Here is a 22,492-nt window from a genome sequence, read left to right on the forward strand (position 1 = left end):
ACAGAGATAAGTGATGAGCCGTGAGTGTAGTTCGGATCAGTGTATTTGCCTTTTATTGCATCTCATTTGGTCTCACATGCAGGTGGGGGTGAGGGAGGGAGGATGATGTCATCCGTGATAACCAAAATAAACAAAACAAACAAAAAAAAAGAAACAGAAAAACAACACAGCCTTCATATGAATACTTAGCAAACATTATTTGTCCACATTCTTTTTGTTTTTATGTGTCATGGTCAGCTTTATTTTTCTTTCAACACTTTTTGTTAATGCCACAATGGATTAAGATACAGTCACTTTTGGAAATAAACAACACACAGAACATCCAGCGTATACTTGAGTGCTTTACAGTGAGAGTCCTTCAGACTTTCAGCGACAGCACACGAACAAATGTACTGACCGCTGCATCACAAATGACCCAAAGAGGACTGAGGCCACATTCCAATCATATACACAAATGTTTCCTTGTCTCTTGGAATCCCAACCAGGCATTGAGTCACCTTTTGTGGAGGCCGAGACAAAGAAAGGAGCTCTCTGAGAGTATTAGAATGCATTCCAGATTGACCTGTGTCGCATGCTATGATGCAGTATCACTCCACACCAGCAGAGGGCACAACAGCAAACACTCGGGGCAAAGTTTCCATTCAATACTGCCTCTGATTACAGATTGAAAGGTATGTACAAAGAAGGCGGGAGTTTTTTTTTTTTTTTTTTTTTAAGTCTACTTGCCTTTTTTAATCAGACGTAACTAAAATATATGATACATTTTTTTTTCTCAAAATAAAGATTAAAGAAAATATGTATAATCTATCATTTAAAAGTCTAAAATGCATATGTCAATTTGAACACAGTTCACAAATTTTTGCATGTTTCTTACAGATCCTAAAACAAAAAAAGAGATATAAAGTAAAAATGAAACTGAACACAGTCTGATGTGTCAATGATAAGTTCAGATTTGCAGTGCAAGTTGTTCTCAGGTACATTTTGATCAAGAATTGTCCTCCAGAAACTTGAAGTAGACAGGTGGGAGGATGGATGGCCGAGCAGATATAGGTACAACCGAGTTTTTAATGACATAAACATAGCTCAGTATTAGTTTGGACAACAGGGGTAGAGGAGTGGGAGTAGTGGGGGTTGGCCAGTGAAGTTACACACACCGAACACAGTCCACATTTAACAACACAGTCCTCATCTGGGAGATGCGCAAAGAAACCAACATATATCCACCATTCCAAGTCAGCTGATACGCAGAAATCCAGAATGAATCTAAATACACATTTATTATTTTTTTGTTCATTTTTCCATAGTATATTAAGTAAAGGTTAACACTGAATTACACGCACACCCACACACACATAAACAGAAGTTTGTTTTTCTGTATCTAGGGTTCACATTCACAGTTGTGCTACAACATTAGATAAGGAGGGCAGGGTTTTTATCGGGGTCGCGGCTGGTAGGAGGTCAGAGGGGCAAAGATCGAAGATGAAATGGCTGGTTGGCTGAAGGGCCTGGGGCATGACAGGGAGGAAGGCAGTGGGGAAGAGCAGACATCCACATCCACAGAGCTCCAGACACAATGACAAACCTACAGAGGAGGGACAGAAAATGACATGTAATTAAAAGAAGTGAGCTCAGTAGAAATAGGTCTAATTATGTATACTCTAAGACAGACAGAGAAAGATATTCAGACACATTAAATGTCCAGTGTGTAGTATTCAGGGGGATCTACTGGCAGAAATGGAATATGATACTCATGATTATGTCTTCATTAGTGTTGAATCACCTGAAAATAGGATTTTTATTTTTTTTTTTAATCTTAGAATGAGCTCCTTTTATCTATAGAAGGAGCGGCTCCTCTTCTATGGAGTCTGCCATGTTTCAGGCCATGTCCTACACAAGCCCAGAATGGACAAACCAAGCACTGACTCTGAAGGAAGCTTTTCTCTAGAGCTAGGAGGGGTGTTCAGTTGGTTGCAATCCGCAGCCTCACCACTAGATGGCACTAAATCCTACACACTGGTCCTTTAACACCTTGCTGGTAATAATGAAATCATAACACTAATGCAGAGATTCACAACTTTTTTTTGGTTTGTGATCTCTTAAAGGGGCACCTTTGTGATGAGATGGAAGAAGCACCAGAGGGTAAGATATCCCAACTAATAGTCAGTTGTGAGGGTTAAGGTGGATCTTGTATTTCCCATAATACCACCCATGCTCTTTCCACTGGACCCTCCCGGTCAGATAAATTACCATATCTTTCAAAGTCCACACCTCCAGTTTGTAATGCAGACTTGCTGTTATAAATTTGCAATCTCCAAGACCAAGGTGAGATAACCCTGTCAGGTTATTCTCTCAGGTGTGACAAAGCTCCTCCCAGAGCCACAGAAGGACATTATACAACTGTAGTTTCTTCCTTCTTAGCCTGTGCAATCTGTAGCATTTTTGAAGACATGAAGAGTTAAAAGTATGCAGTATTTCACGAGAAATGAAAGAAAAAAATCACTCGCTTAAATCACGTTGTGACACCTCAGATTTTTCTTGGGACCCCAAGGTCAAGAACATCACATTCAGGGTGCATTAATCCTGTTAGCTACCCGTGACTGCAGGATTAAACATGGCTCACATGTGGCTAATGGAGGGTTCTGCTCCATAAGCTTTGCAGTGGCACACCAATTGAAGAAAATACATCTCAACTCTTAAAGTTAGCTTGCAGTTTTCCATTTTCCGTTTCTACATACCTTGGGGGTTTACAGGTCAGTCAATCTACATGAAGTCCTTAATGTTGAGGTCATCCAGAGCGTTCCGTGGTGGTGGGGGCTTTCTGGGGCTCTGGGCCACCCCAGGAGACATCTGCAGGCACATTTACTTTTAGCATTTTGTCAGAGCAGCTGTAACCTTTCTGTATGAATTGTCATGAGTGTGTATAATTTAAGAGGGAGTGTGTTACCGGTGCTCCGGGGGTCGCTCCCGTGGCAGGGAAGCCTGGCCTCACCATGGGCATCATGGGAGCTCCTGGTGCCCCGGGCTTACAGAGACAGATGGACAGAAGGTAAAAGAGACAATAAGACTCAATGTCGGCCATCTGATGATGGGTGTGAGGGGGCTCATTGTCCGTCAGTGTCCAGTGATGTCCACACTGCTTCAAGGACATTACTGGACCGTGCTGGACTGGTGGTCTTACCATGCTGAAGCTGGGGTAAGTCCCCATAAAAGAAGGGACACCCATGGGTACGGTCTAAAGGTGTGGAGGGGAGGGAGAGGAGGAGGTGGGATGTTACTACACTACATATACGACAGATACACACACACACACACACACACTGCAAAACAATAGACAAACACACATTAAAACAAAACAAAAATACAAACATGACGTGTGAAAAATTTCTAGCAATACACAAAAGTGACGATGAAGACACACCAATCTTGGACTACAAAAGCTGGCACCCACAAAGAAACACGACACAACCAAGGCCCTGACTAACAGTTACAAGTAGTTCATGTTTGATTTAGACATGCACAAGGATTTAGAGAGCAGAGGGGAAGCTTTATGCAGGTAGCCTTCAGATGACAGAGTCGTCTCTGTTGTAGCAGCCTGAACTGAAATATCCATAAGAAGCGAATGTGTGAGGGGTGAGTTCAGATATGAGGGGGAGAACCAGGTGGCTTGCCTGGACTCTGATTGGCTTAAAAGAAAATACAAACTTCAGAGAAGAAGAAGAAGCTGTTTCCACGCAACAGCTTCTTAATTTGGCACTATTGTTTGCCACTTCATCACTCTCCAGTAGATTTTCCAGAAATATAAACAGGATTTTACCAAAATTTGCTACCAGTACCATACCTACTGTATGCAATTCAATAAGATGTGTTGTCTAAATGAAATACAGTGGTAACTAATAGTTTGCAGTAAGTCTTGTTTCCTTTCCTCACTGCCACGCCTCTCAGTTTCCTGGGTCTATGATTGGACCTGGAACCTGGAGAGCCAGATGAAGGCAATGCTTGTGATTGCTGCTAGTCCCTGTCTGTCGCTGCCATGCGGCTCCACTCCATGCTATAAGACACAGACAACATTTACCATGGGAGCACCCCAACAGGGAGGAGCTACCTGAGGGGCCGCTGAGGTTCCCATTGTGAGATCTGAGACAAAAACAAAGAGAGAGAGAGAGGTGCTGCAAAATCACTGATTTCATTTACTGACATTATTATTACACAGAAATACCCTCAATTCCACAGTCACATCTGCTGCAGTTGAAGTATGGAGCTGGAGTCAGGAGGTGATTAGCTTAGCTTTGTATAAGACTGGGAGCAGCTAGGTGGGCTCCCTCCAAAGATCAAAACATACCTACCAGCACCTCTGAAGGTCACTGATTAACACGTTGTATCCCAATATTTTTAATGTGTACGAACCCAGAAATGTTTAAACGTGAATTTGTAGTTTGTTTGGGTGTTCAGTGATGCAACCACTTCCTGACAAACTTCAGCTCGCTGTTTCCTCCTGCTTCCAGTCTCGATGCTAAGATTTAGACCAATGGCTTCCTGTCTCTAGTCCCATACTACATACAGAGCTCACTGTCTAACACATGTTATCTTGTCTGTTTCATCTGCAGAAAAAACTTTTCCTATTCCTTTAATGCACAGAAATGAGTGTGGCATCAATTTTCTCAGCTCACTATACTAACTACAATATCTATATGGCTTTAATTAATCTAAATGACTACTTACTACTTGCCATGTTAGCCATGGAGGTGTCAACGTCACCCGCCTGAGGGGTCACAGTGGGCTTCATTACATCCCCTAGTCCATCAAATACTACAGGGGGAGGGGGGCGGAGAGGAGGGGAGAGGGAGGGAGGGAGGTATCAGCATCGGTTAATACAAGCAATTCTCACACTCACTATGTCCTCCTCCTTACTACTGGGGATTACCATGACAACCAACAGATGTCTCCATGACAACAGGGAGATGAGAGGAGCAGTGCACGGTGAGCTAGAAAGCAGGCTAATATCATAAAATAAGAAACTGAATAACATCAATGACAATTAGCAATATAGCCAATTTCAGTGTATTAAGATCATGATAGCTGGTCTGTCATTGAGTACAGACTGTGTGCAAAAGTGTCTAAAAGTCAAATCTGCTACAGGAGACATCTCTTGGGTCAGCTGCTGACTACTATGGTAATTTTCAATGTGAGCATAGGAAATAAGAACTGGTCAAACTTTAAAAAAAACAATATTTGTGATAATCTATGTGACACGTGGTGCTGCCTCTTACCATCACATCAACATGTACAGTGTCAAGAGCACGTTTTGAGTGCTTGCTGGTAAATTCTGTGGTTTTTACTGTATGTGTGTGATTGCTGCAGGGAAATTATGATGAGGGCAAAAGCACTGCAGCTCGAGTGAAGCAGGGTTTATTGCTAAAGAAGCATTGAACAATACTGCTACTTCATACACTCTTTATAACCATCAAGCATCTGGTGGTGGAAGGGGCAGTGCAGCTGAGCTTGCCTTGCACCACTGCAATGCAGCAGTGCACTGTGGGAAATTAGCGTGTTAAAGAGCACGGAAACTCACCCAATCAAAAGGCGGGAAGCAAGCAATGAGCCAGCCCAAGAGCCAGATGGAGAGAGTGAGTGAGGAAAAGAGAAAGGGAGGGAAGCAAAAAAGCACAGAGGCCAGAGAGAGAGAGAGAGAAAATGCAATGAGGTTTTAAAGGAGCGGGTGCCAGTGAAACCATTAGAGTTTATTGTATGAATGAAGAAAGAGAGGGGAAAGAAAGAGTTAAGCCTTAAAGCAGTAGTATTGCAGACCATCACTTATATAACATGAAGACCAATGGCACAGGACATGAGATGACTAGGAACCAGGTGAGCAGGAAGATTGGAGGAATTCCCCAAAGACTAATGACCAAAGTAGTACTATGCAAATGAGGCGATGCAATGATGACGTTAACATGACCATATATGGAGCTAGTCAGAGAATCACACCTGAGTTTACAACTGTATAATCACACAGCAAATGGTTTCATTAACCATTAGCACAGTTAACAGAAACAGTGACTGATCAATCCATCTCTCTTTGGCGGGCAAACACTGTTGGAAACAACTGGAAATAAGATGTCCATAAGGTGGCTCTGAAGCACAGGCTATTATAAGGACAATAACAGGCCATCATGCAGTTGCTGATGAATTAACAATAGTCATGGACGGATTATGAGGCAAAAGGTCCCTGAGCACAGACACGTTAAAGCCCCTGCACTCCCAACTTTTCTATATAGGAGCAAGACACACAGGCTGAAAGAGACACAAAAAGATAACAAACAATGCTAGAAAATACATAAAACCATCATTTATATTTAAATTTGCAAGGTTGACTGTATTTTAATGAGCTATTACTGTAGCCTCTGTTCGCTGTGCAGCTCTAATTTTACATAACGAAAAACAAATATACACTGGATTTGGTTTACAGCCACTCAATATTAACAGACTCCCATCTGGATCGCCACTTTTAACTGAGCTTTTAACTTTTAACAGTCGCCTGACACAGAGGCTCTGGCCCAGGGGCCCTCTGACCTCTTGGGCTCCTGTGCCTGGTAAGCCCGTTAAGTAATCCGCCCATGGCTGCAGCACAGTATGTTTCACTGAAATGGAAATATTTCTGTGAAATGTCTGCGACACATTGGTATTTCCTCCATTGCGCATGCAGAGTGACGTTTCACACTTTAGGAGTTTTACCTGACATGAGCTCAGCACCCGGGGCAGCAGTGGCAGCAGGAGCGGCAGCAGCAGCAGCTGTGGTGTCTCCTCCTGTGGACTCTGGCAGGTCAACCCCAAAAAATATATATAGGTTGAGCCATTCCCATCGCAGCATAAGGGCAAAGAAGGGGTAACAGTCAGCCTTCGGCTTCACGCTGGTAATGCCAGACAAAATGCTTCGAGTTAGACAGGAAGTATGAATGCACAATAACATGTATATTCAAATAAACCGGGAAACATTGCTTTTAGAATTTAAAACCCACTCACACGTGCACGCTTAGCATTCTCAAATACACATGTTCATACATGATACATATCAGCAAGCTTATTTGTGCTAATGATACTGTAGCAACTTGAATAAGGACACTAAGGGCAGCAAAAAAGAGGAAAGTAAAAAAAAACCCCACAAAATTAATAGCTGGCAGGTCATAAATAAATCAATTATTTGAACAAGACCAAGCTTCATCTCAGGTATCTGCTTGTAAAACACCCATGATCGACCCACAAAGAAGCACCTCCTAAAGTTGCAAGATATGGATTAATCCTGACAACACAAAGCAGCTATTAAAAAACAATATTAGTTGTTTAACTTGATGTTTCCTAGATTCTCTTCACTCATGGTGCATTCATGAACAAGGGAGGCAGAGTGAGGCATTCATGTGAGTTACCCACCACCAAACAGGCTCGTGATGGCCCCCGTGTCAAATTTGGGTGGGGGTGCGGAGGGGAGGATGGGGGCAGGGGAGCTGAACACATCCGCTGGAGAGGGCAAGGCGGAGATGGTGTTTAGAGCCCAAACGCACTCACACACAAACGCACACCATCTATTGACTGTGACTCATCATAATGCACGTTTATCAAGTGCAATTCCAGTGCACGCAGTACATGCTGGAGAGGGAAAGGGGGGAAGAGAGATTTAGTAAACGTTTCAGACAGCTCAATAGCTTTTAGCTGACCCATAAGAGAGCAATCTCATTTCCTTTTTATTTCTTTCCCTGATCAAAGCCAAGGACAAAGCTGAAAGACAAGCACAGCAAGACAGGATATGAGAGTGAGAGCGCACGAGGGAAGGCAGAGTAGGTGCGGTAGGGTACCTGCTGTAAACAAGTCAGCACTGGGAGCGGAGTCTGCTTTGGTGAGGCTTGTGTCTGGCATGGAATCAAAGAGATCTACGAACACATGCACATCCAGAGACAGCAATAAGAAAATGCTCAAACGCTTCAAAAATGGTGGGGATGCCCGCACACAGCAGCCAAATCCAGCCAAAAAAAGGCCCTCAGTACGTCAATATATGCACATTAGTCTGATGAAGAATGAAGGAGAGGAGAGGATGACAAGCAGCATCAGACAGGAAAATCAAAAGGATGCTTATCAATATGAATAAGAGCACAAGAGATGAATACGAGACCACACACATCTCTAACGTTTACCGCTGAAAAGGTCAGTCGCAGGGTTGGCGGCGCTGGGGGCTATGGGAGCTGAAATGGTTGCAGTGGTGGTGATGGTGCTGGAAGCGGAGGTGAAGAGTGGTGACGGGGAGGGGGAGGGGGAGGGCACCACAGAGCTAAAACAGGCATCCAGCGAACTACCCGGGTTATTATTCTCCAGTGTGATCATGTTGAAAAGGTCTAGACCTGAGGATGCTGGTGGGTTGCTGCTACCTTCTGAGGGGACAAATGGGTCTTTGGTGGGAGGAGTGGGGTGAGAGGGTGAGGAGGGAGACATGTAACAGAGCAAGGAGGGACATGTTAGACAATGACTTTAAAGCAAAACAGAACAGATACATAGGTTTCATGTGACGACGGTGAAAACACTGCGATAAGCATGAAAGTTGAGGAGAGAGAATGTGAGAGGAATGAGTGCAGAGCTCCAACACACTCCTGCTGTCAGTCGAAACACACAGAGCTAAAAATAGCATCTGTGACGGGAAAAAAATGACAAATAAATGAAGCGAATATTGAACATCATCCCAGTATAGAAACCTGAGGAGCAAACCACCCTAAAACCAGACACCAGCCACAGGCATCCTTCTCCATAACAGAAAACGCACAAAGCTTCTGATGCCAAAGGATAAGAATATTGTCTTCTCTCACCATGGTAACAATAACAGCACAGCCTGGACATCAGCAGTAATGAACAGCAAATCTGTCAGCCTACTGTCCCTGCACAAAGCCTTGAGATGTAACGCTGATTAAAACTTGGAACAAACTAGAAATGCACACATACACAAACAAGTCCGTGAGTTATTAAACTTTGCATTCATGCTCCTGGCACTTCAACCAGTGTTGGAACAAGTATGTCTTATTTTTAAGCCTTACTAACTGCAGATAAAAGTGCAAAAGGTGCATGTTTGAAAGGGTCAGCAAAACAACTTCTCAACATCATCCAGAAACGCTGCCAACTTCTCTGGGGCCAAACTCATCTGAGACACAAAGTGGGAACATTTGCTGTGTGGTCTGACGACTCCACATTTTAATTGTTTTGGGAAATCATAGATGTTGTGTCCTTCTGGCTAAAGAGGAAAAGGACCATCCAAACTGTTACCAGTGCAAAGTTCAAAAGCCAGCATCTGTGACAAAGCGTTTGGCTTTCGCAACTATCGATTGTGTGAGCAGATATTACTGCTGTCGTGAACTAGCTAATTAGGCTGATGTTAGCTTTGTGAGTAGGTAAAACTTTGTCGACTGACTTTTTGATGTTTCCAACTGTAAGCTGTAAACAGGGTTTTAATTCTTAATGGGAACATAGGTGGTGAAATGCTAAAAGAGGCTAAAGCTAACACGCCTCCAGAAAAAAGTCAGCATCCTGAAATTAAGAAACTGCATTGTTCTTGTACTGCAGTGCAGTACTCTAACTCACTCACACAAACAGACGCACACACAGACAGACTTTCAGTCACCCACCAGCTCCAGCGTTGGCGGCTGGGGCGGACGTAGCGGCGGCCCCACCCTCAGCTGCTGCTGCAGAGGCCTCAGAGGCAGGAGCAGGTGTTGCAAAGGCATCTGAGGTTCACACAAACCCCAGCAGAGGACAGCCACGCCCAGAGAGACAGAGACGGACCAGGAAATAAAGTTGAAAAGAGAAAATAGGAAGTCAGGAAACATGAGGAGGAAAAGAGACCATCAGGGAGGCAACGGTAAGATTGGAGCATTTAAGCAGAAAACAGGAAATAATCAACACTTAATAATCAGCTGTAGAAAGACTGTAGCTTACAGCATCGATATCAGACATTAAAGACTGACAGGTGAATGGACAAATGGGAATACAGACAGGAGGCACTACAGCAAGGATTAATCTACGGCACAAAGAGCAGAATATAAGCCTCAAATCTACAAGTGTTACAGCTGCCATCTGTAGCTGTAGCCATGTGACAGGGTTTGATAGAATTGCTTTTCACTGAGTCAAAGAAAAGCATGTCTGCCTATCAAACAAGACGCATGTGGAGAATGAGTGTGGCAGTATGTTTATGTGCAGGCCGAAGGTGAGCGTGTGGCTGTACATAATTACATAATGCAGAAATGTCTGTCAGTATGTGCAGTATTTGTAAAGGAATAGTGTGTGTGTGAGAGATTGTGTGTCTGTATATCACTACCCTAAAGGATCTATTTATGGAGCCCCAAAGTGGTCATTGTTAATAAATCAGTAACCATAAATAATATGAATACATTTTGTAAAGCTAATAAATGAACCGATATTTTGTATATAATACAAGAAACACAACTCATTATAAACTAATACTGTTTCATCATTATTATATGAAGTTTTTATTTCATAATGTCACTTTTCATGACGGTGGTGTCATCACCAGTCACTGCCCCCACATGTGATTGTGTCTGTGTACTGTGTTTATTTACAGGAGCAGCCTCTTGTTTGCTGATTCAGAATAACTTCAGCATTGTTGTTGCTCTAGCTAACAGGAGCTAACTGGCTAAATCTGGCTGTAGTTGCAGTTAGGCTGAAGGCCTGTAAATGGCTGACAGGTGGGGTTAGATGATTTAACATTTTAGTGGTTCATTTATAGGCTAGACTTTACACAATTTATTCATATCATTATTTATATCTATGTAATATTGAATGCTCTTTTTTGGCAATCAAGCCATCTCAATAGCTGAAAATGATGGCGTGTGCTTCAGTGCATCATTAAGACTTCACTGTTTTTGATGATGCAACTTCGTTGGCAGAATACAGACAATATCAGTGATAAATCAGCAAAGTTCTGTCTACATACTGTACATGTTTGAGCATGCGGTCGTATTTGTGTTATCATATTGTGTGATGGTTTTGGGGTTGAGCTTCCCAGAGTGATTCTTTCGTAGAGAATTTTCTGGAAGCTCACTGACCTCCCAACAGATCCACATTGGCGGCGCCAGGGGAGGTGGCGGCTGCTGTGCTAGTGGGAGGAGCTAGAGAGACTCCGGGTTCTGCCGCTGCAGGAGTGGGCGTTGCTGCTGCAGAGGAGGGGGCGGGCTCTGCCGTGAGGGTGGGTTCAGATAGCAAGGAATCGCCCATTTCTGCGAGTACCAACGGGGTGTTCGAAATCCCCAAAGAAAGGTACCAAAATAAACCCCAAAAGAGCAACCAAAATAACCAGTTGAGTCACCGTTAGAACAGTGAACAAAAGCAAGCCAAAACAAAGGTTCAATTCAAATCAAGCCCAATTAAGAATGTTTTGGAATTGGCCGACCAAAGCAAAATCCAAATTTTAACCAAATCAAAGTTGTGAAATTATCCAACACCATCCAGTCATAACCAGCAAATAAAAAACAACCAACCAAAAAAGCCCCCGTTGTAAACCAAAAACAGACAATGGAGTATGTGGAGGGAAGGGAGAGAGAAGACAGAGAGAAACAAAGAGACTACTCAGACTAAAGAGAACAGCTTGAGGAGACAAACAGGGAGGTAACCATGTGACATTTGTATATTACAATCCATATTTATGTTCAATTCGGATTAATACGCCTCAATTTCAGATTAGAGTTTGCTCAGAAAGAAAGTCAATGGCATTGAGGTATCCTGGAGGAGGTTTAAGACTACAGCAGCCTAGACTAGAAGCTGAGGGTGAGGTGAAGAGTAGAGTGGCACCCACCTGATCCAAGAAGATCTATGGATGCAGGAAACAAGGGAAGAGGGAAAACATTTTATGTAGATGTTTGCTAAAAGAAAATAGATTGCTTATTATAGTAAATGCTTGGTAGTGGATTTGCACTGGGACTAACCGGCATCTGATTTAACAGGAGGGAGGGAGACTTACCTCCCCATGACGTGGGGGCAGCTGATGGTCCTGAGGGACCCGAGGAGGACAGTGGATCCAGGTCCAACAAGGAACTGGAGGATGAGGTAGAAACACAGAGAGGCATTCAATTCCCCATCCTTTGCAGAAGGTCATTGTTTTACATGTGTTGTTCCTATAGCACCTGGTTGCAGAAAGTCTAGAGATTGTACTTCAGGACAGCAGTGCTTTGAGCTAAATGCTAACATATCTTAAATGCTAACGAAAGGTCAGTAGGGTTCATTGGGTTCATAACTATCCAATAGTTGTTGAGATATTTCAGTCTGGACCAAAGTAGTTGACCGACCGGGAAAGTTAGTGAAGAGAGTTACAGAGAGTTTACAGCAAACAAGACACTTACTCTTCAGCTGGTTCAGCAGCAGCAGCAGCAGCAGCAGCACTCTCCCCAGGAGGAGGCTGCAGTGCAGGAACAGCGTTTGAAGTTTTGGCTGGGGTCGATGTCGGAGACACGTTGTTCGTCGGAGACCCCTGGAAGATAGACAGGGAAACCCCTATTCAGTGTTGGATCAGATTGGTAGAGCACAACAAAAACACTGACTGTTTTGAATGTGCCTCTCACCTTTGTTGGAGACCTGAAAGAGTGAAGGTGAAGGAGGAATTATTAGTGCTTTTGCATGAAATATACAGATCTGCTGGAAAAAGTCTGAAAATGAATCAATGGGTCTATTGTTAAAGGTTTAAACTCAAGGAATCCAACAAATATGCAAGACAGATTGCATAGTATGTGATCATATGAAGAGTTCATTTCCGAAGCAATGAAAAAGAAGCTTTCTGACGCATCAGACGGTTTCAAATACTCTCATTTCATCAACTGACACTTTCATTTTGTGCTAACAACAAATTGAACTTCAGAAAAGAAACCCTTCATATACTGATTCACATTGCATGTCAGGATGTGATAATACACATGAGGTGACTTACTGTTGATCACAACATGTGTTTCTCTCAGCGTTCACACATGTAAACCACACCAGTACACACATTTCCACATGTAAACCTCATAAGCTTTGGTGCATAATGTGCATTATGTTTCTATTCACATGGAGATCACCTGCATACTGTCATTCACATGTGAATAATGTGTAAGTTTACCTGGAGGGGGAAATGACGGGGGGGATATCTACACAGTTTTCTAAGAAGTTAGTAAACTCCAAACAAAACACACAGTATATGCTCACCCTTCACTGGTGATTCCAAAAGAACATAAAGGGGGATAAAAGAGAGGAAGGGTTACAGGAAATTATATAAATAAAGCACTTGTTTAGGCCTCTTTCTACCAACATTTCTATTGGTTATGTACATTTTTCAGTGGTACAACTTATAAAAAACAAAGAGGGAGTTCACGTCTTTTACCTTTGCTCTCGTGTTGTTCTAATCTGACCTCAAACTGAGAGTGAAAAGCACCCAAACTGAAATTAAAACAATAAAACAATCTCTTACCCCTTCTTTCCGCCCTTTGCATCCTCCAGACCGTTCATGTGTGTTTCCAGACTCTCCAGGATACTGCTGGGAGCCTGACAAAAAAATCAAAACTGGAGTAGTCAATAATAAGCCTTTCCACTTGTCTCCTGCATTACCAATGTCAGGTGGTGCAATAAATCCACGTTTACACTTCAAATACCAGAAAAATAGCAGCAAAAATTGGGAGTGACTTTGGAAAACCTCACTGCAACACCCTCACGCATGTACAAACACACAGAAGCACGCGCAATTTGTGTGTCTGGAATTCAGATAGGATCAACATGCCGACACTCCATCCTGTAAACAGGCACTCAGTCGGGGAACCCTGTGTTACTGTGGTTACCGGGTCCTCCAGAGGTTGAAAAGGACAGTCTTCATCATCTGAGTCTGCTAGATCCACCACTACCCCCGGGTGGAGACACTGGGCGGGGAAAGTTTGGGGGGTGAGTCATGGGTGTTTCTGTGTGTGTGTGTGTCAGGTGGGATGGGTTGTTTCCATGTGCATTACATTCTTGGTCGCAAGCCTTCCAGGGAAGAAATAACAAAAATATATGAGAGCCACAGTATGTGTTAACTTACGTAGTTGATGTCAGGAATGTCGTTTTTGTCAACTCCAACCGTCTGTTAAAGGAAGAAGTGTTCAAAATCAGCATTGCCACAAACTGTGACGCATACACATCATTATGAAGGTCACATTAAGGACTGTTGGTGGTCCCTTACCTCAGCCAGCTTCATGAACTCCCCAATCTTCGTCACCCTGGTCAAGAACCTCTTGTAGATCTCCAAGGCCTCCTTACAGTCACTCTTCTTCATCTTGAAGTACTTCTCTATGAAAAAAAGAGGTTTGCACATTCAGATTCATCATGATCCAGGATCACATCTTTGAGGTGCCAAGGAAAAGGTCCTCGTGGGCTACTGACCTAAGAGGTTGATGATTCCGTCATTGTAGGATGCGAACAGTTTGACCAGGTCCTTGAAGAGGAGCAAAAATGCAGCATTGATGATCCCATTGTTCAGCTCCTTGGGATGAACCTGAGAGGAGAGAGACAAAAGGAACCTCTGTCTTGTGATGCTGCATGGTTCTGTAAAAAGAAGTGCAGAAATCAAGCCAAAGTCTGACTCACATCGAACTCCAGGAGTGTGTCGATCTGAGTCTGCAGAACAGGCATGCCTTTCAACAGCTTCTCAGTGGTCATGGTCCTCATCACGCCCTCAGCGCTGAAAGAAAATGACAGAGCATTAGATGCTGTACCCTGATAACAACAGCAACAACAGGCATGTAGGCACAACCTCTCTGACCACCATGCTTGACATACCCCTTCTTGACTCTGGTGAAATCAAAAGCCATCTGGCGGTAGGCGAAGGCTTTCTCGTTCAGGTATCGTCCATATCGTCTGATGAATGTAGACATGTCATAGCCTAAACAGAACATTTGTGTCAGAAAGCAGGCAGGGTTCATTGCTTTTGCTTTTCATTTTTGGTGATAATCTGCATATGAATTGGTGGTGTGAAAACTTTTAACCTTTTGGCTTCTATTGATCATTTTTACTTGATTAAATGTTTACATGCATGTGTGCATTTGCATGAGATTGTGTACAACTAAGTGTGTGATCATGTCCAGTCCCTTTTAATTGCCAGAATGCTCTCTTTGTGTTTATGTCTTCTTGGTTCTTATTTACATTGCCAGACACTGATATTCTTCTCACCGTGAGAGCCGGTTTTGTCGATAAAATTGCTGAGGTTGAACAGGGAGGTCCTGGAAGCCAAGTACTGAATGAATCTCTGGGAGAGAAACCACAGTAATTATACCCATGAAGGGCAGTGAAGAAAAACATTCATTTACAGCTGAAAACTACAACAAAAACATTTTAACACATGTAATTAGACTTTTCATGCAACTATTGCTGAAACACTGCAGCTTTTACAAGAGCTGATTCCACGGATGAGTGCTCACACACTGAACCCACAGGACTCATTTCATTCCTTCCAGGATTTATGGTGAAACCCTTTATTAATCTGTGAAACTGGCAGTTCGGCCTCCCATAAACCTCACAGCACTCAACAGATAATATAAGAAGACACCAAATCAAGGCCTCATATGTCTCTAATATCAGTGAATTCAAGCTTGAACTGAACAGCACCAGATGTGCCCGGCCTGCCCGTGTCTCAAACGCTGACCTCGTTGCCATGGACACACATGTGATGAGTGGTGACGAGGGCCTTGAAGACGACCACCCAGCTGGCGTTGGTGGCCCGCTCAAACAGTGTGTCAGCCATCTGAGGGATGTTCACGTTGGTGGTATTGGTGGCTGACACCAGGTCTGCAACACAGTCACAAAGAAACATCATTCACATTCATCATTCTCTCTAAGCTCCAACAACATCATGTGAAACTAGACGAGCCGATGCTCTGAAGTGGTTTTCTAGAAGGAGAAATTTCATACAAGATGGTGTGTAAGAAGAGAGTCACGGTTAGTTTAGTCTTAGGCAAATGCCTACATAATTTGAACTGTTCTAATTAAACTTTGACGAAGCGAGCAGGCTGAGTGTTCGCTGCAGAGCTGCTCTAGACACCCATGAGAATATTAAGTCAGGAGGAAGACCTGATGTACATACCAAATGATACGGGTGCACAAGCCCACACATATATGCAGGCACACACACACACACACACACACACACACACACACACACACTGACGGTGCAAAAATGAAGAATAACGCTTTGTCAGCTCTCCTCCCTGGGTGCCAGTTCAGACACTCAGACAGACAGAGAGGTCTCCAAGAGTAAGTGTCCAGATCGGTGCATCAGCACAAGGTGGAATATAAAGTGTGCAGGAGCAGTAGGACATGTGTGTTACACTGCTTTGGCATTAATAATAACATTGGTAAATATGTGTCTATGGGTCAAACAAGCCATTGCTACTTACTTGACTACTTCATTCTAGACAAATACTTCATTATGGATAAAATACTATATTAGGGCTGAAACTAAGGATTCATCTTTTTTTTATTAAAGATATTCAGTTTACTACGTGCATGAGAATTAGGTTTATTGTCATGCAGATTTTCACATGCAAGGAATTCACATTGGTGTTGTGGTGCATAGAAATAAACATAGGAAGAGAAAAGAAAAAACAGCAGAAGAAACAGCAAATCCTCACAATGAAGAAGCTGGAACTGGAGAATATTTGGGATTTTTGCCTAAAACAATCACTCAAAATAGCTGTCAATGAAATCCCTGTTGAATAATTGACTAACTGTTTCCCCTCTATACTACAGCAGATACACCGTTATGTCTATCTGGGGCCTTTTGCACCAAATTTGTTACATGGAAGTTGCGATTTACAACATGAAACAGCAGCACTTTTTTTCAATGAATAATCAATATACTCTATCTAACATTTTATTTATTCTTTGTCTGATGTGGGAGGTTCTGATTAGACATATTAGGCTAATTTGTCCAGAGAGAAAGAAAGAGAGAGAGAGAGAGAGAGAGAGAGAGAGAGAGAGAGGGAGTTGGGCAGACAGATGGCCACAGAAACAATCATGCAAATATGACAAGAGTGAGAGGAAATAACACGTTTTGCAGAAACTTTGCCAATCATGTAGTGCAACAAAGGTCCTTAAACATGTCTGGTATACATGACATAAATGACTACAGATACATTGCATAGACTGCATTTGTTCAGGGCACAGCTGTGGTGAAGTAAGACCAGAACAATTCCCTCTAAGTTCTTGAAATCTAAAACACTGCACATTCTATACAGGTATTCTTGAGTCTGTCCCCATGACATTGACGGCTGAACAACAAGGGCAGAACTAAGCGTATCCATGCAGAGTGCTGGAGAGGAATGCAGCAAATATTGGCAGACACCTCTGATAATGGAAGGAGAGGAAGGCCATTACATTGAACAGGCCTGGCCTTGAGTAGGCAGACATCAAACTGACAACCAGACCAAAAAAAGAGCAAGGTGATGAGCAAGAGACGGACAGGAAGGAGGAGAAAGAGCAATAAGGAGTCTGCTGAGGAGCTCTTATGTGGACATGAATGACCAATGAGGCTGTTCAAGGTCACAACTGGGTGGCAGGCTGGACAGAGGGGCTGGGGGTTAAGGTGGTAGAGGGGGTTGTAAACAGATTATTACTAATCACCGGTCCTGGTCTTGTGTGTGGTGGCTGCCTCGCTGCCCCTCCCCCGTGCAGCACATACACACCTGTCTTGACACCACCTGTTTCACACCATCAGCAACACGTCTCTATTATCAGCTGTTTGTGAGCGGTGCTGTTCCCGTCAGTCAGTATAATGTTTCAAGCTCATTCAATTGATCCAGGCACAAAATGGAACAGAAAATATCATCTCGTGATTTTCTCAAAATAAAAATAAAAGGCAAATTCATTTCAAATTGACTGAAATGTTAAGGTAATAGAGTAATCAGCAGTCTTCTTCTGATCTTTGTGTAACTAATTATGCTCCGGTCCATCTGTGCAGCTTGACCAGATGGGAACAGCCCCGCTGTGACAGCTCTGATGATGTCTGAAGTCTTTATGTTTAATGAAAGCTGCTGGAGCGTCAGTCATTTTGCCTCACTGTGGCTTCTCCTGTGTTTAGCTATTATTTTGTCTTTTCTGCAACTCCTCTTCCTCACATTCATTCTTTTATTCCAACCTTTGCTTTTTAATTTTTCTCTTTTATCTATTCCCCATTTAGCCTCAATTCTCTGTGAAATGGCTGAAGACTACAGTCCCCTGCAGCCTTTTCAAATGACAGAGAGAGAGAGAGAGAGAGAGAGAAATGGTCCACAATGGCTGAAATGTGATTATATAACATTATCATGTCACTGGCACAGCTACAACTTAATATTCATACTAGCATGCTGAACACAGTGCCATCCACAGCCACTCTCAGACTGAAAGCCTGATATTACCCACTAACAACTGCGTACATATGTTATTATATCTGTTTACCGGTGTTTAATGGGGTTGCTGTGCAGGCCATATCATAGCATATAATCCATGCTTTCTGTTGTAGTGTCATTGCCTGAAACAAACACACACTGACATACTAGTGTGTGTCTCTAATGAGGATTGGCTGAGCTAAATAAAGACTCTTACGGTAATCCACAGGAGAGTTCTGTGAGGCCTCATACTGTGCGATGGTATGTTAGTCTGTGACAGTGTCTGTCTAACCTTGTCTTTTTCTAAGTCTGTGTCTGAGTCTGTCTGCTGTAATTATTTTTATAGTTTGGCTGGACAAGAAGTCAACACTCTAGTAGCTGTGTCCACAAAAAACTCCCTCATTCATTCATTCACTAGTCCCTCTGTAAGAGATTACTGAGATTTCGAACACCTGTGTAAGTGTTCGAAATCTTATACTTAATATGACAGAAACCATCTTGGGGAAAAATGTATTCGACATGTACTTTAATTCTTTAGTTTGGCCAAAGTCCCATCTGCTAACCTGGAGGGGACAGCGTTTATGACCTGTAATGCTGCCAGCCACCAGGGGGCGATCTAGATGTTTTGGCTTCACTTTTGAGGTCGTCGATGTCGTTCGTCTATGCTATAAACAGGGGAATGGCTAGCCTGGTTCTGTCCTAAATTAACAAAACTCACCAACCAGCACCTCTGAAGCTCACTAATTAACACCTTACAGTATATCTTGCTGTGATCACAAGACTTCAGGAAGTTACTGCCAAGAAATAGTCCGACACATGACCCCCCTACAAAACTTGTTACACTCCAGTTTTTGTCAGGATTAAATGAAAGAAATATGTGTTGAATAGGGAACTTTAGAGGTGCTGGTAGGTGGATTTTGTCACCGTCAGACAGAGTCAGGCTAACATTAGCTGTTTCCCCCTGTTCCCAGTCTTTATGCTAGGCGAAGCTAAACAGCTGCTGGCTGTATGTTTGTATTAACCAGGCAGACATGAGGCCGTCTTGTCTCTCAGCAAGAAAGAGAGTAAGAGTCATTTCCCAAAAAGGTGAATTACTCCTTTAGGGACTACAGCAGAGTATCCAGATATGCTAACCATGCAATCTAAACGTGAGACTACTACTGTACGCTCACAAACATGTGGTCATCAGCGTCTTTATTGGGTCAGTACGTTTGTTCCACTCTTTGAAATAGTTAGTCGTACACCCAGTGGATTTTCAGCATGACCTCAGATGAATGTAAACCTATTGCCTTTGGTGTTTAGCTGACATTGAATGGACCACATGGTCTCTCCAAAGTTGTAGCACATGCCCTCCAGTGTTCCTTTCACTGCATGTACTGTGTCCACATACAATACGCAACTAAATAAACTAGGAATATGAAATTCAATAGAGCCTTTTACAGCCAGCAGTGAGAAATAACACGCATCTGACACCTGGGTTACATTCCCCACACGGAAAATGAGATGTTTGCTCTCCATTTAGAGGAAAGCCCTGCAAACATATATTACCTTTGCAGCGTTTATTTGCAGTTGAATCACGGGTCAAATGACACCCCTGACATACCCGTATTAACACCAACAATCGCTCCTACGTCAGGCTGCTCATCTTTCAGATTTTGCCATGTACAATCACAAGAAAGCAATGCCTCCTCTTAGAATTAGTCCATCACCTGCGCTGAAACAGCATTACAAATACAGCATACAACATACACTCATTATGATTGTCCCTGCACTCCGGAGTGGACAGACCCACCATTTGTCCTCTTCCTTCTCAGAGTCTCTCTCTGGCCTTACGGTCCCATCCCCGACACTCTCAATCTGTTGCCATGGCAACTGCACTGCACCACCACCACCACCACCACCACCACCATGGCCACCAACAACACACACTCACATCCACCCCAAGGGTCATAGACAGTGTCACCGTGACAAAGGAATAAACACGACCTATCGCTTATATCCACCTGTCATTTAATGCTGTAGACATGCTGACAGATAGCTAATGGTTTAGCAGGCCTCAATGATTACTTTGCATACAGTATTTGACTTCTTGTTTCCAGCCTAAAGTATATCAAATGAGTATGTGTGTCCATTTCTATAAAAGTCTTGTGGGTCTGGGTGGAAATGTTTTTTCAGTTTTTGAGGTTAGGAATTTCCTCCAGCCAAGATACACATGAAAGAGAAGCACAGTGGCCTACATACGAGCAGCTAGTTGAATTGCCCTAGAAAGGGAAGAGATACAGCAAAACCTCACAGACTTCTACGTATGTGTAGACTTTATATCGTGGTGGAGCATCTTATAAAGTGTGTTTGGAGGGTTTGTGGTCTCAATGGAAGAGGCCTCCTGCAGTTGGAGACAGAGGTCATGACTTGCACCAGCGAAAGTTCAATCAACAGCTACACAGGACCAAGTCTGTACGGTCGAAAGTAAAAGACACACAGAAAACAAACACATGGACAGGGCAGAGAGTGAGTAGCCGACGGCCTCTGGCGCATTCTAGCATCAGCATTGTCACCTTTGGCTGTGTAAATAATGCAAGGCAGTCATTGGCTGATTATTCAATTATTCAGCAGGGGAGAGGATCACAAGATATAAGGTCCTATAGCCCAAGACAGAGGGACCAGACCTGCCCAGCGACCACACACAGACACAGACACAGACATAAAAAGAAGAGACATGCCGAGCCAATCAGACCACCCGCCATCTGTATGCAGCGCCACGCCACTGGTTTGGTCTGACTCAGTATTTGTGGTAGATGACAATGATTAATCATGATTTGTCATAAGGTGGCCCCTGCTGTCATCTGTGGATGTGTCAATAAAGCTGTGAGGTTTGATAATTTTATTCAGCTGTGACTCTTTGGCCTTATGCTGGTCTGAACTCGCCCGTACAGAATAACCCAAATACGCCCGAACTCAAACAGGTCTCTTTACATGCTGTTCAGACAGGATTAAAGCTTGTAATTGACATTTTTGTTCAGTATGTGAACAAATGACACATAAACTTCACTTGCAGGCCTTCTGCCACAATAAAGACTGCATGAAGGGAAAGTGGCTATTGCAGAGCACAGAGAAGGGACATTAAATGGTCTAGCTCTGAGGATGACTTGTCAGTCTACCTTAAAATATGACCTTTTCTCCCTCCCTCTCCCTTTCTACTCTCTTTCTACTCTGGGTTTCCATCATCCTCACTGGAGGCTGACACAAAGGGTCACCAGAGGGGTCATCCCCGTGGCCACATCAATTCATTATGGCACCACACCCTTATGAGCAAGGGGAATTAAGAAGTGACTGGTCATAATGATGTGATAGCTCCTATGGCTGTGGCGACATGAGTGTTTGGCATGTCAGCCTATAGGCCCTGCAAAGCCAGCCCATGCAGTGGGAAAGAGGAAGAATTACTACACTTACACTCCAGGTGCTTTTTCTTGGGCGCCATCACTTCATGAGTGGTGGCTTTGCAGACAGCACGGGCCATATCCGATCCCGTTAGCTGGTATTGCGCAGCGGCGATGCGATCCGTGAGCGTTTGCCCCGACATTTTCTCTCCGTTGAATCGACCACCTCAGGAATGTATTTCAACCCGGGACGATGGATAAAATGTATGAATATAACCCAGGGGCTTCCCGGTGGTTCAGTGAACGGCGCTTTCCTCTTCCCCGCCTGATAGGCCCGTGACCTTCTGTGGGGGCGGAAAAAGCAGACAAAATGAGCTCAGAGCAGTAGATAAATGTTATTTTCGCATCAAATCGCGCGGTCACGTTGAGAATATGCGCGATGACATGAGGAGACTTACGCAAGGTTGCCAATTCCCCTCGGCTCGTCCCGTTATAGTCCTCCGACCGTTCAGTTCAGCACCTTGGACAGCTAATGCCACTCGGTTATGTAACACTCAACTGGCAATGAAAGCGATTTTCTCACCCCGCAGCAATTATTATTATTATTATTATTATTATTTAGAAAAAAATAGGCCAATGAAAAATACGATGAGCGCTCTGTTTATCCAGAAATGTTGGAAAACGAGGGGATGTAAATCAACACTCCATATGTTGGTC

General features: G+C 43.4%; 1 protein-coding gene across 11 annotated transcripts; it reads right to left on the reverse strand.

Moving 5' to 3' along the window:
- Positions 1–25: 25 nt before the first annotated feature.
- LOC143336125 (clathrin coat assembly protein AP180) lies at positions 26–21,983 on the reverse strand. Of its 11 annotated transcripts, none has more exons than XM_076756046.1 (21): positions 21,849–21,983; positions 15,680–15,822; positions 15,208–15,283; positions 14,818–14,920; positions 14,626–14,719; positions 14,422–14,533; positions 14,222–14,328; positions 14,081–14,122; positions 13,481–13,554; positions 12,600–12,612; positions 12,381–12,508; positions 12,002–12,075; positions 11,837–11,851; positions 11,091–11,261; positions 9,654–9,752; positions 6,730–6,810; positions 4,720–4,791; positions 4,103–4,134; positions 2,945–3,022; positions 2,736–2,847; positions 26–1,582 (listed from the first exon to the last, which is right to left on the reverse strand). In XM_076756046.1, the coding sequence occupies exons 1-20, from the start codon at positions 21,976–21,978 to the stop codon at positions 2,761–2,763; spliced, it is 1,731 nt and encodes a 576-aa protein (XP_076612161.1). In that variant the 5' UTR covers positions 21,979–21,983; the 3' UTR covers positions 26–1,582; positions 2,736–2,760. The 11 variants fall into 11 exon arrangements, 8 of the variants coding, with proteins under 8 accessions (XP_076612161.1, XP_076612159.1, XP_076612160.1 ...); XM_076756044.1 differs by having other exon boundaries at positions 4,073–4,134; XM_076756045.1 differs by having other exon boundaries at positions 4,720–4,806.
- Between the last annotated feature and the right edge of the window lie 509 nt (positions 21,984–22,492).

This window comes from Chaetodon auriga, chromosome 18, assembly GCF_051107435.1.
Source record: "Chaetodon auriga isolate fChaAug3 chromosome 18, fChaAug3.hap1, whole genome shotgun sequence".
NCBI classification, from domain to species: domain Eukaryota; kingdom Metazoa; phylum Chordata; class Actinopteri; order Chaetodontiformes; family Chaetodontidae; genus Chaetodon; species Chaetodon auriga.